Source organism: Vollenhovia emeryi, unplaced genomic scaffold (genome assembly GCF_000949405.1).
Source record: "Vollenhovia emeryi isolate VEMERY1.0 unplaced genomic scaffold, V.emery_V1.0 DF939184.1, whole genome shotgun sequence".
Taxonomy (NCBI): domain Eukaryota; kingdom Metazoa; phylum Arthropoda; class Insecta; order Hymenoptera; family Formicidae; genus Vollenhovia; species Vollenhovia emeryi.
Genome location: NW_011967182.1, coordinates 779,894 through 798,551, shown reverse-complemented (window position 1 = coordinate 798,551; position 18,658 = coordinate 779,894). Strand labels below are relative to the sequence as shown.

The 18,658-nt window shown below is 43.6% G+C and overlaps 1 protein-coding gene across 1 annotated transcript in view; it reads left to right on the top strand.

Moving 5' to 3' along the window:
- The window catches only part of LOC105562742, a 52,258-nt gene that overhangs the window by 15,387 nt on the left and 18,213 nt on the right, over positions 1-18,658 (top strand). The window contains exons 2-4 of the mRNA XM_012013799.1: positions 14,966-15,102; positions 16,687-16,975; positions 17,796-18,061. Coding sequence (XP_011869189.1) covers positions 14,966-15,102; positions 16,687-16,975; positions 17,796-18,061 — 692 coding nt within the window. The remainder of the gene's footprint in view (positions 1-14,965; positions 15,103-16,686; positions 16,976-17,795; positions 18,062-18,658) is intronic.

Genomic DNA, 18,658 nt, shown 5'->3' with positions numbered 1-18,658 from the left:
AAGTTTTCAAATTTTTAATCGTGAGAGAGTAGATCTCTACATTAAAAAAGTTTGTACGCTGACAAATCGCACAGTCGTGCAAATGTTGTCTCGACACATGTTTTGAGCGTTTCGCCTCACCGACGTGAAACCGAACGTTTCCAGACGCTACATTGTAGATCAGGCTTTGCAGCCGGCCGAGCGTGCGCCGCCCGGAAGTTGGTTATTTAGTTGTTCGCCGTTGGCGCGACACTTTCGTTGGCTAACTTGTCGTCCAAGTTCCCGCGGAAACGTGCACCGTAAACCCGCGTACGCTCACCGGAGGGACGGGAGGCGTGAAAGAAAAGCGGCTCTCCGTGCGCTCGTACGCTTCGCCCGTCTCGCCCTCGGAAAAATCTCGCGACAGTTTCGGCGGCCGACTCTGCTTTGCCCCCGCGAAAGTTCGATTGTTTGCCGAACGGTCGTAACTTTAGACTCGAGGGCGGGGGGGGGGGGTTCGTTAAAAGCGCCCGGCCCATACATCCCCGTGTGCGGTGGTGCTTTGGCACGAATGCGGCCCCGGAGTGGCCGCGAGTGCGGAGCGAAGATAGCGAGCGAAGCGAGAAATACGGCCGGACCGACCGTAAATCCGGACCAATTTCGACGCGCGCGTAATGTCCGATTATTGCGCGTCGTTCGTCGCGAACGGCGACGTCCGCGTGGCCACCAGAAAAACCATCCCTGAGGACGACGTCCGCGCAGCGAGGGGAATTTTATGTAAATTTGCAACGCTGGGACCATCTATTAAGGGTGTATGTTTAGGTCGGAAATGTATACCTCGCAGGTAAAATTATTATCTTATCTCTGGTAGCACAATGCACTGGCTAAACATTGGCCCCGGTGTTGATTATATTAGAAATGCATTGGCCGATATTGTCCAACGTAAAGCCAACATTGGCCAGGAAATAAATGTAAATATCGCACGGTAATAATATTAGATTTATATTGAAAGTGCGTTCGCCGATATTTAACAACGTATTGCTAAATAGAGAAGGCGTCCTAATATACTAGAGTTGCGTCATTTCCCAATATTGCGTCAACATATTGTGCATTTAATTTGGTAATTTTGATAATTTTCCATGATTTCCCTCGTCGAGTATCAACAATTATTTACACCACGAAGGCTAATTTTTGTACGTGTACATGAATTTATGCGTTTCCATTGTCAATAGCGTAAGCTCGTTACATTTACTATTTATGATGTGATTCTACATAGTTTTTTTTACAGGGTGTGTCAAGCAATTATCACGCTGCGTCGAGAAATGAAATTGTACTCGAAGTAATTTTCGCGAAATACCCTGTATATCGAAGACAAATTAATGGAATAGCAAAAGTGACGTGTGCACCCATCGAGACTTTTTATGATTTCTTTTCGCTCCGCCATTGAAAAGGAAGACCTTTCAGCAAACTTTGATTAATAAATGCAGCGTGTAAAATCCAATGGTTTAGACGGACAGATGAAAGTTCGATAGCAATTCTGCATGGTGTTATGAAAGGGAAGACTTGAAAAACGTGAAAACACGTTAATCATTTTTCCAATCAGCGGCGAACAACAGTTTCGCTTAAACTGAAATATCAGTCTCTGAAAATTGACTCGCCACGTGGAAGTCCGTGAAAATTCGCATTTAAACGTTCAATTGCAACTTTACATTAATTATAAACTGTGCTCTCTAAGAGCCAATCGGCGGATTCACTGAAAACCGTGAATAGTCATTGATTTGCAGTTATAGAAGGCTTTGAATATGAGACAACACAGGTTTCTACTGCCATTAATAGACATCACCTGTTGGTTTCACTATTAATTTATTGCCCTTGGGGTGAAATCTGTTTAATGGAAAATTCACTGTTAGATCGTGCGTGTAATCGGTGCTAAAAAAAATTTGTAAAAAAACCCTTGGGGAAAATGTACCTTAGAAGATCTTAAAATTTTGCTTCAGAAAAGTAAGAAATATGAAAAGTAAATTCGGGCACTTTGAACTTTTGTTTAAGGCAAATCTAAAACTTACTTAAAGGATTTAAAAGAAAACTTGGAGAATTGTGAAAAGCATGTGATACAACTTGTAATACCGCGTACGGGTTTCTTGTTACGAGAAAGCGCTACGCCGCGCAGTCCTCTAGCGGGAACTTCGACGGGCTCTCTAAAAATTACTCTAAAATTTCTTAAGTAAACCTTTAACTTCTTTAGGTCAACTTTTAGATTTGAAAGATTACCTTCGAAAACTGTAATTTCGTTTAAAGTAAATTTGCCCAAAGGACATTCGGATCAGATACCAAATGCGGATTAAAAATCTGAGTCGCTAATGAGCGACATTTTAAAGTAATTCACTTAAATTTTACTTTTTTTTTAAATACATTTACAACGTACGTTGTCGTCACAAAAGGCATCGACATGTTTTTACGTCGCTCATTAGCGAGTCATCAAATTGTCAATCCGCATTTGATATCCGATCCGAATTTCATCATTTTACCCTACTTACAGCCGTAAATGTGACTATTGACTGTTTGCAGTGATATCTCACTAATTGATTGTTAGAGAGTGCAATAATTAGTCGTAATTAAATTAATTATTTTTCCAGCTACAGAGAGGAAGAGAGCGCGTCGAAAAATAATCTCTCGGAGATCGCGCGCTTCCGATAAAATACCTCTGGCGTGTCTCGATTTACAAGCGGACGGTCAAACGTATGTATACTACAATGGCTTAATCCGAGGTATCATCGCCGCGATAGCGAAATAATCGTTTAAATTGTCCCGACCGCGGAGCATCGATCCAACCGCACGTCCCTTTGTCAATGGCGGAGGTACACAGGAGGAGCCAGCCGCGCGGTTTGCAAGTTAATGGAGGCGAGTGACGGCCGATCAACTTATCGGCTCTGAAAATTGATATCCGGCGCGGCGCGCCGCGCGTTCGCCCGCGCCGCGCGCGATTCCATCGGAAAAATATAAGTAAAGATTCGGGGCGGCTGGCTTGCTCGTCGCCGACGAGGGATGTCCGGGGAACACGGCACGCTGGCTGTCGGCCAACCCAGTCCGCATTTGGGTCAAACTGACCCGCGCCGCCGCCCTCGCCCTCGCCGCCGCCGGCCGGGATCCGCCGGGACGGGGATGGAGATGGCCGCGCGCGCGAGAGCCGTTCACCCCCGCCACCGGCGACCTATAAGTCGGCGTGCCCCGCTTTTACGCGGGCGTGCACCCTCTCGGAGCGGGAGATTTCTACGCCGAGTGGCGACGGCACGAGTGATCTACGGGAGCTTCCGGTTCAAGCACGTCTCGCGGACACCGGAAGTCGGGCTTTTGTGTTTTTCGAGAGAGGGAACACTTGGAATTAGGTCCTTACTCCAAGATGTCTACGGTCGCATGATAATTGCGCAGAAATACATATACATTTTTATTTTATTTTTTTATTCGCGCAGCTAACTTTCTAGGTTTCTTCGAAAAATATCCGTTGTCCTACAAGGCTAGGAAGCAACGTGCATAAGTTATTTTATGTTAATCCAGTGCTCTTACTGCTTCCTAGCCTTGCAGGACAACGGATATTTTTCTAAGAAACCTTGAAAGTGAGTTAACTGCAATGACCAAAAAATGAAGACACTGCTTTTTAGATTAGCATTTAACAGTTACTTTTACCGTTACTTTTTATATATTTCGAACCTAGTTATAAAATATAACTATATTTCCTTATATTTACTCTTCAGGCAACGATCAATATTCATAATCTATTATCATGTATTATCATGGGTTTAAAATTGCGTGAAAAATTTGAACGAAAAACTGAGAGTACAATAAAAGAACTTTAGCTGTATTTGCAGGGTTCATAGCAATCAAAACTTTTTATTTTCATTTTGAGCGTTTTAAAATTTATTCCCTCAAACTTTTCATGGTTTTACAACTTTAAAATAAAATATTGTTTTGTCAATATCTTTGTTAGTAGAAAAACTACTGCAACAGTAGATGTTTTAGCTTGCCCGATCTCGTTACAGAATTAAAAGGTAACGAGAAGAGTAACGAGTCGTTAGTTTTGAAGTAACGTGAAAATCGGTAACCGTAACTAGCTACTTTTAAAAAGTAACTTCCCCATCCCCGGCTCCTATTCCGCTATTGTGTCGCAGATGAGGAGACAATGGTAAAATGAAGGGGAAATTATACGACATTTAGAGCACGACGGTGGGGACTATTTTATCTAATGGTATTTTATGCAATGCCACATGCACCAGAAGCTGTTAAAGCTCGCGGCATAATTTATGGCGTCATCATTTCGTCGGCGAGCTTCTACTCCCCTTTGAGAACCTAATGGAAATCGTACTATGGAAAGCGTGAGCGGAACCCATAAAGAACTCGCTGTCTATACCGCGCCCATGAATGCCCCGAGTTATCAATGTTAAAATGGGTTATCAGCGAACAGAGTAACGTTTCCGGTCAGGCAATATCCTCCCCTCCCCTCCCCTCCCTCTGTCCCTCCCTGCATTTGTTGCCCCGCAGGGATTACTTTATGAATACTAAATTAAGAAACGGAGAGATCCGAGAGACGCCTGAAAGCTACCTATAATACGCGCCTCGGGGCGTAAATGATCTTCAGAATTTTTCTCCATAGTATTTATAATCGCAGAGGGACCTTCAGGGATGAGTAACACTCGTTACGCAATTACAGTGAAAGCGGGGCTTTTTATTATACATCGACTTACGTAAGCGCAGCTGAAGGCGATCGTACACGTGCGTATATGTTCGCGTGGGATAATATTTCCCGTGGGAATATCTTGATTTGCAAGGCCTTTAGATTTCCTGCAAACAACCTGCTCGGATGCATTCGCACGATTCATCCCGCGAATCCCGTTTTCTTGAGGGAAATTCCGCTGGAAGCGCGCGAGGAGAGATTTATTCGCGACGCGGGCCAGACACGTGCGATAACAAAATATCGGAATTATGAATCTTTCATGGACGGCAATGCCGCCGCTCCGGCGAAATTGAAACGGGAACCGAAGTGCCGCGATAAAAAGCGGCCCGGCTCGAAATGGCATTCCTTTCACAGCTGCGCCAATAATTGATCGCCAGAACGTAGATGAATGTCTATTGACGCGGCGCGAAAAACGCAGGATAAATACCCTTTGCGAGCGGCCGGGCCGGTGCGTATCTCCGGGATCGATTTTGCCGCGCGTAGCGGGAATGGCGCGAGTTTCGGCCGGGGCCCGTGCACCGTGTACCCTCCGCAAAGTAGTTTATCCGCCTGCGGAGGAGCCCCGGCCCGTTTACATTGCGCAGCGGGTATAATTTCTGTCATAGGGAGACCCCTTTAAGCACACGGGCGCGACAGCGCGCGCGCGCACACACACACACACACACGCGTCAACAACGGTAGATTTTATAAATGGATAAAAGTTTTCAATGGAGGGAACGAGGTAGAAGGGCCGCGGAACTTCGCGGAACGGAAGCGCGAAAGTAGGTCTCGTGGAAACCACTGATTAATCTTTCGCGGCGCCTCTTTCATGCCTCGCTGAGAATAAAGGGTAATTTTGTTATTCCGTAAAAATACCTCGCCGGCATTTATAATTTGTTTTGTCAGGAAGAAGTCCGCCCGTAATCAGGTCAGTCGGCGCGAAATAAATAAACGACTGTGCTACGCTGCCCGCGTTACGTTGCATCCCTCTCTATCGAGAGACCTTCGGAAATAATTTAATAACTATTTCCGCAGCTCTCCCTCACAAACACACGCAAAGAAAACTGCAATTATAAATGTTATAAAATATACAATCGTTTAAAGCAAATATCAAGTATATTTGTAGTGTGATATATAATATTAAATATTCTTAATACTTTGCGTTGCTCATTTCTTATGTAAGTTAATGCTAGCGTTATTTTCCAACAGTACATTTTCTGAGCTTCCTCACTTTCGATTTCTGTTTCAAATTGTAGAATGCAATTATAGTTCGTAAAATAATGGATTATTAAACATAACACTTTTTGTCATTTAAGGTCTGCAATGTATAATGTATACCTATATATATCATAGATATCAATGCAGATTTGTATTCTGCAATAAAAAAGTGGCAGCTCTTATTGAATACAAACTAGGAAGTGGAACTGCAAGAACCTGCAGTTAATTTCCTCTTTCGCTATCTTTTTTATTTCGTTCAGCGCTCTCTTCATTATCTATTTTTCCCCGCTGTCAGTAAGTAAAATCAATATGTCTGCAGTATGAAACTCTATAAAGCTGAAGAACGAACGGCCCCGACTGCGAGAGCTTCCCTTCGCTCTGTTAATTTTTACATCGCGCGAATCGCTGCGCTTCCGGACGAGCGAAACTTGGCGGGCGGCAGTTTTGGACTAGAAACAAATTCATGAATCTCCAAGTCTTCGGGACGTATTTATATTTTGAAGACCCCTTGCACGCGAGAAAGGACCAGGTCTCTCTCTCTCTCTCTCTCTCGGATCATCGATCTCTCGCAGCATCGTATCGCGCTTTTATGGAGATAAAAAAAAAGATGATAACAACGCGCGAGAGACAAACGCTTCACGGTGTGAAGCTGGATGGACGAGCGGGAGAAAGTAGGGCAATTTACATAGGACGTCGGATCAAAGTTCTCTCTGATTGCGAGCATCCAGCGACGGAACATTATCAGCGAAAATGACGGCGCATGTCAGCTTCGCTTTAAAAAAATATCGCTCAGCCCTTACATCGATACGGCACTGCGCGCTCCCTTCGGCTGAGGCCAAATTCGGATCGGATACCAAATGCGAATCGACAATTTGACGAGTCGCTAATAAGCGACAAACACGTCGATGCGTTTGATGATATCGACAATATAGCACAAAATTTTTATGTATAAAAAAATGACAAAATTTAAGTGAGTTTCTTCAAAATGTCGCTTATTAGCGACTCGTCAAATTTTTGATCCGAATTTGGTCACCTTACCTTATACCACTGCGATTTTCAGTGGTGCACTTGCAAAGAAAAGTTCTCTATTATGAAATAGGCTTCTAATATGAGAACAATATCCAATTTAGAAATTTTTTTTAGCAACGATTACACGCACGATCCAACAATGAATTTTCCACTAAACAAATTTCATTCCAAAGGCAATAAATTCATGGTGAAACCAACAAATAATGTCTATTAATTCAGCAGAAACCTGTGTTATCTCATATTAAAAGCACATCTCGTAATAGAGGACTTTCGTCTAAAATTGCAAACTAGTGACTACTAACTGTTTTCAATGATAATCCGCTGATTGGCTTTTAGAGAGTACAGTTTATAATTTATGTAAAGTTGCAGTTGAACGTTTAAACGTTAATTTTCACGGACTTCCACGTGGCGAGTCAATTTTCAGAGACCGGTATTTCAATTTATGCGAAACTGTTGTTCGCTGCTGATGCGAAAAATGATCAACGTGTTTTCACGTTTTTCGTGTCTTTTCTTTTATACACCGAGAAAAAAGTCTTTGAAAATTTACTCGTGACATGTTTATTTCACTGAAATAACTTTTCAAAGACTTCTTTTCAGTGCAACACCGTGCAGAATTGCTATCGAACTCATCAAATTTTTGATCCGCATTTGGTATCTGATCCGAATTTCGTCACCTTACCCTATTAGCCGCCGCGCAAATTGTCGGCGATAAATAATATAATTCGCGGTTGTTCTCTCGACGAATAGTCCTCTTATCAACGGGGGCGCGCGCGACCGCGTCGCGGTTTTCCTGTTATTTCGTCGAATTTCGTCCTACACGCCGCGCCGGGAGGGGAGGGGAAGCTGTGCGAAGCGGCTAGAGGCATAATCTTCGCCCGAAACTCATTTCCGGAGATAATCCCCGGATAAGAACATTATTCTGTTGCCCCGTACATTAAAAAGACCACCACCTGTTAAACGCGTTTATTACACAAAGCGGCGGTAATTCGTTTTGTCGCGCGACGTTGTGTAATAGCGCATCGCGAACTAATTAATATCTTATAACGCGGAATTAACGCACACTGGTGGCAACTTCATTAAATTTAAATATTGCCACCGTCGCAGCGCGTAAAAACGCGCCGCGGATAGTACGGTTACTATTAGCGCGCCGAAACGTTGTTTTACGAATGGCGAGTTGATATCTTTTCGAGATGCTCTCGAAAATTCAGATAGAAATACGGACGCTTGAAAATAAACAGGGGAAAAAATACTGCATTTATAACATAATCCCGTAATATAATCCCGTCGTCTCTTTGTAAACTACGCTGGACGTACTGTCTCGCTTAGTTTGCGGGACGAGTAACGTTTATCAGATCAGCTGCCTGCCGTCATTATTCTCTCGTGCAATTAAACTACGCAACTGCGAACGACTGCGTGCCGTAAGACGAGTTTCGCACGCGTGTCGCGCGAAGTTACGTCGTTGTGGTGTCAGCAGTTATCCATCAGCCATCCATGAGTTAGTGAGCTCTTTTTTATCAGTTTTAACTGCATTTTTCTTAAGGGATGTTTCTTTCAATCTACTAAATCTTTATTCACTTCTACTCAAACATTTGCTAGGTTTGAAGAAGTAGATACAAATTCTCTTGGAAATTCCAGCCTCGATCAAATTAAATTTTGATTAAGGCAAAGAAATCGTTTCCGTGAAATTAAATAAAGGTCCAGTAGGACCAAAATTCAAACAAATTTGATTTAAGCGAACTTTTTTTCTGGGTGATGCCACTCACACTGACGTCTCTTCCAATCAAACTGCGAATTACTTTCCGTCAAAGCTGATTTTTTAACAAATCGTTTTTCAAGAGACGCTATTTCCTTCGAGATGGCGCGAGGTGTAAAAAATATAATTGCCCTTCGGGAAACGGGGGGGGGAAGGGGAGCGATAACTCTTATCGCAGTGCCGCAGCCGCTCGTAGACGTTAATCTTGCGCTCGCTGCGAGAAACGCATCAGCGAGACGAATGCACGCCGCGCCACGCTAATCCGCAGCTTTGATGTCATTTTACTCTTTCGACGGAGCGGCGGGAACGTCTCCTCGTTGAGAATAAGCTCCTAATAAACAATGCGTTAACTACTTCTCGGGGCGAATTAAAGTCTTACGCAACCCATTATTCGCGGATGTGCCTTATCCGGCGGAGACGATAACCGAGTCCGCGAGCATCGGCTTGTTACTCAACTCCGGTACGTTACACTTCCGTTGCACGTCGCAACAGCGAAACGCACTCGCCGCGTAATCGAGATCGATTATTTATTATCGATTATGCGGCGCGAGAGACGGGAGTGGAAAGAACGTGAGATCGCGAATCAATGTTTCACGGGCAAACTTGATCTGCATTGTTGTCGAATTCGTCGTAAACTAAATTGCAATTCCATTCGCGGGACAGAATTTGTTTTATCTTGGCCATTTATCTTTAATTTAATTTATTTTGCAGCTTGTTTATCTTCACGTGTACGCGGGAGTTTTGCAAAGTGCCCGTGTGTACCCGTGTACGTCCGCTATTACCGGATACGCCGCGTTACGTGACATCCACTTTCCTCCCGCTTCAGTACTTTAGTCCGAGAATATTCTCACGTAGAGATAGATTAGACTTTTTGCGGCGCGGCAGCCATTTCTGCTATCTTAAATGAAATCGTTAATATTCGATTCGATTATATCGAATTCTTTCTCGTTTAATTCTACACGGAGAGAATTTTCTCTCCAACTTTAGCCTGAAAAATCATTTAATCGTGGGACAACACGGCACTTGGAAGAATTTTATTAAAGTTTTACTAGTAAAACGTATGGTAAAATCTCAAAAAAGTCTTCGAAATGCGGTCCCACGATTATTACCATTGTCAGGATAAATTTTAAGAGAAAAATATAATTTTTAATTATGTAATTTTTTAATTTTACTATAGATTTTACTAGTAATTATACTGTTAGTATACGTTTTGTTAGTAAAATGTGTGGTAAAATTTCCAAAAATTTTTATAAAGTTATTCAAAATGCCACATTGTCCCACGATTACACGATTTTCAGGGTGAAATGTAAGAGAAAATTCTTTCCGTGTACCTTTGAGCGTATTTAAGCGTTAATTGTCGGCCCCGTCGCCACAAGTGGTGCACTTAATCGACCAACTTTTGCACTTGTAAACGCATCTGATTTCTCTCATTTTCCGCAGTCGTTCCATTATATTTCTTTAAACAGCGGACTACCGTATATCGCACTCGTGTGCTCGCACTCGATTTCCCTCGCGCGCGTTTCTCCTTCTTGTTCCGCAAGGTTGTACACTCTTACAGCTTTTACACCGACGGCGTCAAGTGGAGCGACGCGAATTCATCGCTCGACGGCAGCTACGCGTCATAGAATTTCGCGCATGTACCTCACTTTCTCGCCGGCTGCGAGAAATTCGCATCTCGTCGACGAGACGAGGTCGCATCTTCTTTTATCGTTCGTTGTTCGCGCGAGAGAGCGACTAACTAATGACACGATCTCGACGGTACATCGCGGAGTGTTGAATTTTTTCGAAAATATCTAAGGTCATAAAATATATTCGGATCGAGACTTTTGACCAGACAAATGCCCAAGTCAACAGATATTTTTGAAATGTCAAACTCGGCGTCATAATTTGGATATGTTCGTCGACATTTGACCCGACTATTCGCAGGAATCGTCGGAAAATCCAGCGACTCGTAGCTGGAAGGAAACACGTTCATTTCGAAGCCGAATTTTCAGGCATTGTTAGGCACGTTTGACTCGGCGCCAATTGTGCGCGTGGCGTACCTATTTGCCAACTCGAATTCAATTGCGCTATGCACGCTTTAGCCAAACTACCCTCCGTTAACTATTTACGTGAACGGCGCAAAGTCAAAGTAATGGAACAATTAAATCGTTAGTGTCGTTGCGATATGGCTGTTTAAGATGTACACAATGCATTTATTCGTAACATTGACGCGTTGCGAATTTTTATTGAAGAATTAACGCACAGCGACACGTTTGTGATAACGCAAATCTCCACGATGGATTCCGCTTTCTCAACAAATATAGTCGGACACTCGTGACCATGGTGTAAAGATACAAGGTGAAACATTGCGCAGGTAACCAATTGCCCACTCTGTCATTTGTGTTTGCGTCGATCCTTTCTGCGCATCCGCCATTTTACCATAGGTAGTGTGAGGTCAGTGTGAAAGGATTTTATACTAAAAACATGGCGGAATATCACGTGATCGAGACCGAAAAGATCAAAGGACCGACAGAGAGTGGACATACTGGTTGTACTATGTTTGCGCCATGCCTCGTGACACTGAAAATCGACCGCGAGCCAATCGATCGCGCGAATGGTGCGGCTGTGCGCAATAAGAATGGCGTTATTAATTGCGGAATTACTGCAAAGTCCGCTTTCATTGAACGCTCGAAACAGGATGCCCGGTAGTGTACAACGGCAGTGACAGAAACCAGTCATTCGTCAGACGTTACCGCCGTGGGGGCTCCTTGACGCGGCAGTAGTAGCGCCAGAGCCCGTGGCCAGACGCGTCTCGGGCTGACAGAACGAAATGGTTTATGTCGACCATTAGTCAGACGGACACGTAAATTTCGCGATCGCTCAAAACTCGGCGTACTGAAACTCCTAAGCATTACGTTACGTTAACAAATAGGTTTCGCGAGACACCGGAATTTTCGAATGCCTAATTAAAGGACAGCCGGCATGCGCGAGAAGTCGTCTGATTAATATGCAATCGGGCAACGACGAAACGAGTATCCGTTTTCGATTATTTCGCCGGTTCTTCGTAAGCCTCGGCGCAAAATAAAAACTATCGTTCATACGCGCCGGATCAATAGGTATAAAGGGAGAGGGGTTTCCCGCTAAGTAGAATCGTTCGGCGAGATTTGACTTATCAATATTTAGCACGGGATTATCATCATCCGTCGCTTATGCCGAGCCAAGGCCTATAACGAAGCCGATTGTTAAAGGGATTGTGCCGAGGCTAACGCAGTCCTGAGTGACCTATTAGATCACCAGGCCTGATTAGGAATGACCCGGAATGTGCCTGGAAACGGTGCGTATTGTGTGCATGTGACAGCCGTTCGATTCTACGGCGTCCTCGTCCCCGGCACGAACCCTTGATTTCCGCCCCTGTACAGCCATTATGAGCCCTTGAAGCCGCACAATAGTCCAGTGTGTAACCAACCGAAACTAGGGGTAATTCCGCGTAGGACGAGGACGAGCCCGGGCGGCAAAGCCAGAGCGACTCGATCGACAAGTGCATTCCAGATTCCCCTAATCGATGGGAATCGTGAACGAGTTGCGCGAGTTTAGTTGGAGCGAGTTTAGTTGCGAAAGTAAGCGGTAACATTTCCTCCGAGATGGAATTACCTAAGAGACCGATAAGACCCAAGAAGCGCGACACAAGAGGAAGGGAGAGAATGCCGATATCACTCAAAGAAACTTTCAGCAAGTTTCAATTCTTATCTTAATATTTTTTTACCAGTTTAATAATTAAAAAGTTACAACACTGGACACTGCACAGACGGCGCAACTATTTCTTACCGCTTCCAACTATTGTATATTGTCTCCTTATGAGCGGATCGCGTCGGCTGTTTTATTAAGGAATGCTTTTTACAGCAAGGAGGTCGAAGGAGGAGATTAAGGATAAATTTATGAAGCCAAGGGGATCTGAAATGTTAGGGCTCTGCCTTAGAATACCCCGACCCTACGTAATTTTGTACGAACCTGACATTTGGTAGTTCAGGAAGGGCCATAAACCTACGAAGAGGGCTATAATATGTGTATGTATTGCGTTACATAGAACTGCCGAATAGTGAGTGCAGAATTACTTTAGATAACTTTTAATTCGCCCAGTTAATATTTATAGTCTCAACATTATCACACGATTTCTTTGATAATACAAGATATATTAGCGTGTCATCATAAAATCATGCGTGCCGTATTAGTCTCGTGTTAATCTCGAATGATAAAGGAGCTTTTCAGATACGAATCTGAAGAATCGCGTATACACGGAGAGAATTTTCTTTTAAAACTTATCCTGGAAATCGTGTAATTGTGGGGCAACATGGCATTTCGAAGAACTGTATGCGAGCTTTTTGAAATTTTACCATACATTCTACTAGTAAAATGTATACTAACAATAATTACTAGTAAAAAGTATGGCAAAATTTCAAAAAACTCTCACAAAGTTATGCCATGTGGTCCCACGATGGCATGAGTTTCAGGATGAATTTTAAGAGAAAATTCTCGCCGTGTATCCATAAATGTACCGATGCCTTGGCGAATCCGAATTTACCTTCATTGAATTAACAGCCAAGCACTTGGACGAGCGGTTTGAACGTCGGTCTGTTGTGCGGCGCGAAACTGTCTGAATAAATGAGCACTCGGTATCTCCCCCGGGTGCATTTCTACCGGAAATATCACAAGTCGTTGATCGCGTGTGTCTTTTACCAGCCCCTCGTGAAAAGCCCTGTTCGCGAACCTTGATTGAACGCCGTTTTTCCAGGCCCCGCCGCAATTGCCATTATACATGAATGAGGAAAAGGAAGAGTTGCGCGAACAGACGATGCCTCTTGCCCGGCTCGTCCGTCCCTCATCCGAAACATCGGGCCGGAATGCCTGGCACGAAACAAACGACGCGGCTCATCGATAATTCATTACCATCTTCCATCAATTCCTTATCTTGGCATGCTCTACGATCCGCGGGGGATCGCCCCCTCGTAATCTCTCTGATGGAATCGGCTTGCGGCTTGACGAGGCAGAGGGAATATCGCGTCTGTGGATTATGACGTTCGCGGCGAACTTTCTTTCTCCGATATTTTATCCGCGGGCGTTTAACGGATGTGAGATATCTCGAATATTCGCATCGATTATAAGACATTTCGCGAATTCGCTCGCGTGAGAAATATTTAAATATATGCGAACACGTTGCGCGTTTCTGCCCGCCTTTATAGGCGCGGTTCATTTTTCATGAAATATTAAATAACCTTCCCGTTGTCGAATTATCCTGCTAAATTTCTTTCACGAGCCCTTTATTTTAACCCGCCCTCTCTAATCTCACGATTATATTGAGAAACCTGTAATCGAATTAATTTCAACGACTCCACGCGCAAGAATACTAATTCAGTAGAAAGCTAAAATGGAACTCTCGCGACGGCCAACGAGATAATGACTTATTATTAGAACCGCGACGTGAAAAATCGAGATAAAATTGTCGCGTGAATTGATTAATGCAAATCCAATAATTGCTTACATTTTCGTCCCATTAAATCATCAGCTATCACAATCGGACACGTTGAGTGAGATAATTGTGATAATTACGTTCGTGCAAATAAAAAATCTGGACACTGTGCATTTATCATATTTTTTCTGAAGAAGGTACACGATGAAAGTATGGCGGAAGGGAGACTCTCTCTCTCTCTCTCTTCCTCCCTCCTCGACTTCATTTCTCATAAATTTTTAGCCACAGATACAATTTTTCACGGGTCTGGGAAGCGCACTTCCGGGTTTGAAAAATGCTATTCGCGAAAGAAAATTTACGGACGGCCGTAACAGCGTTGTTGGTCGCAATAAGAAACCGGTTTAAACAAGATAAGACAGGAATCCACTTTGGGACAACGCACTCTCGTATTGGACAATAGAAAGCCGCCAGTCGAAATTAGACGATTTGTAAAAGAAATCATTACATAACACATGCTCTATACATCCATGATTTACTGTTACGAATGTTTATTATTTGTGAAAAGCATATCTGGAAACGTAATCAACCGTGCCTTAATCATTTATATTTGAAAAACAAACGTAACAATTAATACAGCGATTGAATAAATTTCTAATTAACTGAGAAAAGTGATCTTGCAACTGCAGCAACAATTTTCTAGACTGACAATAAGATGCATACAGCCTTGGTAAAAAATATTTGCCACCTGTGTGACACCTCAATAACTTTAAATTATTTTACATTTTAAGTTAAATAAACAATACCAGTTGATGACAGTAAGCATAACAATGGTATTTTAACATTCGTGTTGCAGCTTGCAATAAAACGTACTACGGCGACGTGGGGAAGACGTATGATCTGGAATTGCATCGACCGAAGGAAGATAAGGTGCCTTACATTTGCAAGCTCACCTTCAACGCGCCAGGTGACGATTTCGGTGATATCGTGCAGGTGAGTCGTCGAGCCACCCGGGGCATCCAATTATCAGACATTAGGAGAGTCGATAGTCAAGCTGCAGCTTGCAAAAAGCGCGTCGGGCGATTTATCGTGAGTCCAAAAAGCGCGCCTCGAAAATTTGCAATAAATTACGCTACTCCGAATCGTACTTTAATTAAAGTATGCATTAACGAAGTAACGAATAGTTCGATGAAGAAACGCGGGAAACAGAACGGCGCTGGATTTATGTGGCAAATTAAATTCCGGATACTTAAGTTTTTATCGAACCGTATATTAAGGAGTCTCAACAAATGATTATCTCCCTCGCGCAAGCGGCTACGAGCTGCTTCCAGGAAAGGCGTTTCAAATTCTTCTCCGCTGAGAAGTTTTAAATAAATTACTGATAGCCAACGGCGTGCCGGCCACACGAAATAAAGAAAATTTTTAATTTTAACGGTCGACACCGCCGGAATATATTAACGATTCCAGAAAACGTCGCGCCCATCTCTCCGCGCGTGGCGACCAAGGAAATTAATTTTTGTTCAACTCACGCCGAGGAATTAAAGGCGGAATTTTTAATAAGAGCCGCGCGCGCGTTTTCCGACAATTACGTGGAACTGAAAAACTGACCGGGCACGTCGAGTTCCCGAGAGCGCGAGAACTTTGTCGAGTGCACAAAAACTCCCCGTGCCTCCGGCTCCCGAATTATTTGCGCGGCAATATTTGCCGGCTTTCTCATAGCGCGAGTCAAGAGAATCCCTCGTACGTGCCGGTGGTCTACGTACAGATGTTTACTGGTCTCGTCAAAGAGGCCACAAAGCTGCGCTAAAAGTCGCGGTGATGCAAAATAGAATGCGGCAGCCGGGCAGAACTGCGTTTGACAATGCGCCCCAGTCAACACGGATTTGCGCGTCTCACTGTCAGTTTAATCCACGGTTTGTGCGTATCGTTTGTCCACGCGTGCACTTGAATAACAGGACAAAGGATGCACTTACGAGTAATAAGAAAAATAGTAGTACAAATAATTGACCTAATCGACGATTGCGAAACAATCTTAAGCAGCTATTTCGTTACTTATCGCACAGTCATACGCGTTACTCGCAGAGAACACTCGAAGCCTTTGTCACGTCATCCACGTGGCCACGGCTGCAAAGTGCTTTCTGTCACTGTCCAAGCGGAACTCTGTCGACGTTTTAATCGCGCGGCGCGGACGGGCGGCTGCTCTTTCAGATGAAAACTGCGCGGACTATCAATTGCTGACAGTTTGAACAACGGTCGATGACGCCGATGTGAATTTATTTGCTTGGCATTGTGTAAAAGGGAAACCTCTCCGCGATAACATCCACAACACCGATCATTCACCCGTTCACTTCCTACTGCGCTAGTCATTAAAGTCTTACGAAAGTAGCGTTTAAATGTCAAATGTTAAAGAGTCAGTCGAAAGAACAGAAGGTAAATGTCTGCGCGAGATGAATCTGAAAGCACGCGCCATCTCCGACGAGAGTTCCGTGCCTCACGATAAACCAAGACAGATTCTTGGTGACTTTTTAAAATAGGTTTCGCTTCTCACGACGTGTTTGTTTTCCCATTTTATTGCAGCTGACCTTCGACAGCTTTACTCTAGGCAAATTCGTGTCGTTCACCGCGGAGGGATGTCCCGACGGGTCGCTGCAAATCTCGGAAGCGCAGCGCCCCGACGTCGGCGGTCTTTGGTGCGGCACGTCCTGGGGGCCCGCGATCTACTACAGCGAAACACCCAGCGTCTCGATTATCCTCAAGCTGTTCAGGCTCAGCAAAGATCAGACGGGATTCAACTTCGACTTTAGAATGGCGTACAAGATGATCAGGAAGTCCGACGCGGTGGTGCGCTACGGAAATCCCTTCGTCGGTAGGTGATCAGTTTTCGATTACGGATTTCGAGCACGTTTATCGAAGCCCGGCCCGCGACACGTTTGACATTTGTTCTCCTATTAATTTCGATAGCTTTTGTCTCGTATGCTCATTTTCATTTAAATTCATTCGGAACAAGCTAGATGATTTCGAGCAAAAGTTTTTATCCAAACGAGACTTCGTTTGTCGTGGTTTATTCAGCTTTACGCACGTTATTATCGTCATTGTTATAAAATACATTGTGCGAAAAATGCACACAGGACGTATATTATAGAACATTACGTTATTTATCCACTGTATAATATTTCTATTATACAAGGTGCTATGTAATACCCGCTTCACCTCTTATTTACGGATAGAGCGGACTAGACCGAGTCGAAAAGTCCTCTACCATTTTGCAATTTTCGCAATAGTTAACCGAGTTATTAATTATTAAAAATCGCTTGTCAGTCTAGTCCGCTCTGTCCGTAAATATGAGGTGAAACGGGTATTACATAACATCCTGTGTAATAACGAATGCAATTATACATTCATGTAACTTTATACTATTTGAGATCTTCTAAAATACATAAGAATGTCGATTTGAACAGTTATTACTTGCGCGAGACTTTTAATACACGTTTTAATTCGGCTGCACAATCGTCGCCTCGATTAATTAATAAACACTCGAATATATTCCCCGAGAAAATACTCGAGAGACCGTTCGAAGTTTGCGCCTGTCCCGTTCGCGAAATTGCATGGCGATTGAAATTGCGCGGACAAAGAATTTCCCGATATTTTCGCCGTCGATGATTAAAATTCCAATGTCACGTGGTCAGGAATAACGCAGGTCGTCGGGACGCCGGCGTCGACCGAGCGCACGTCGTCCGCCGAGTACGCGAACACGTCGATGGCGATGCCGGTGCAAATGGTCGAGCAACACGTGCCACCACCTACGAAACCAAGCTCCGAGCAGTTCTTAGGGGACCTAATATCCGGGACTTATTGCTCCCGTATATTCACCGACTGCGACCGGAAGAAGTGCAGATTGCAGTCGCCTAACTTCCCCGGTCTCTATCCCCGCAATCTCACCTGTTATTACGCGGTAAGGCTCGCTTGAATTGTCACACTTGGCAAAACGTGCGGCGCTCTCATTCCACATCGTAATTGAAAGTGCATTACAGAATAATGACAGTTGTATCAGGTAATGATGCACGGAGGCAATTTTCTCTTCAAATTTATCCCGAAAATCATGTAATCGTGGGACAACGTGGCACTTTTTAACTACTTTATGAGAGTTTTTGGAAATTTTATCATACATTTTACTACACTGAGAAACAAAAAGTGTTTCTCGATAGTTTCTTTATTCAACTATATACTGCGGTCACGGCCTGTCAAACCAACATTAGTTAATTCGCATAAATTTAAAAATATTCGTATACATTTCGAATTTTGCAGGTACTCATTCTTATTATATATAAAACTAACTGGGATTCGATTACTTTGCAAGTATAACGTCAAATCAAATATTATTTCTTACGAGTATTACTCTAATCCCCCCAAAAATAAAACTCAGTTATTGTATTTGACTCGGATTTTTCAATACTAGTTCATATTGAACTTGATCGCATTTTATTAAATTGCATCACAGTGACTTTGGCCATTCTGCAGAATTTTCAACAATACGCAAAAAAAAACAAAG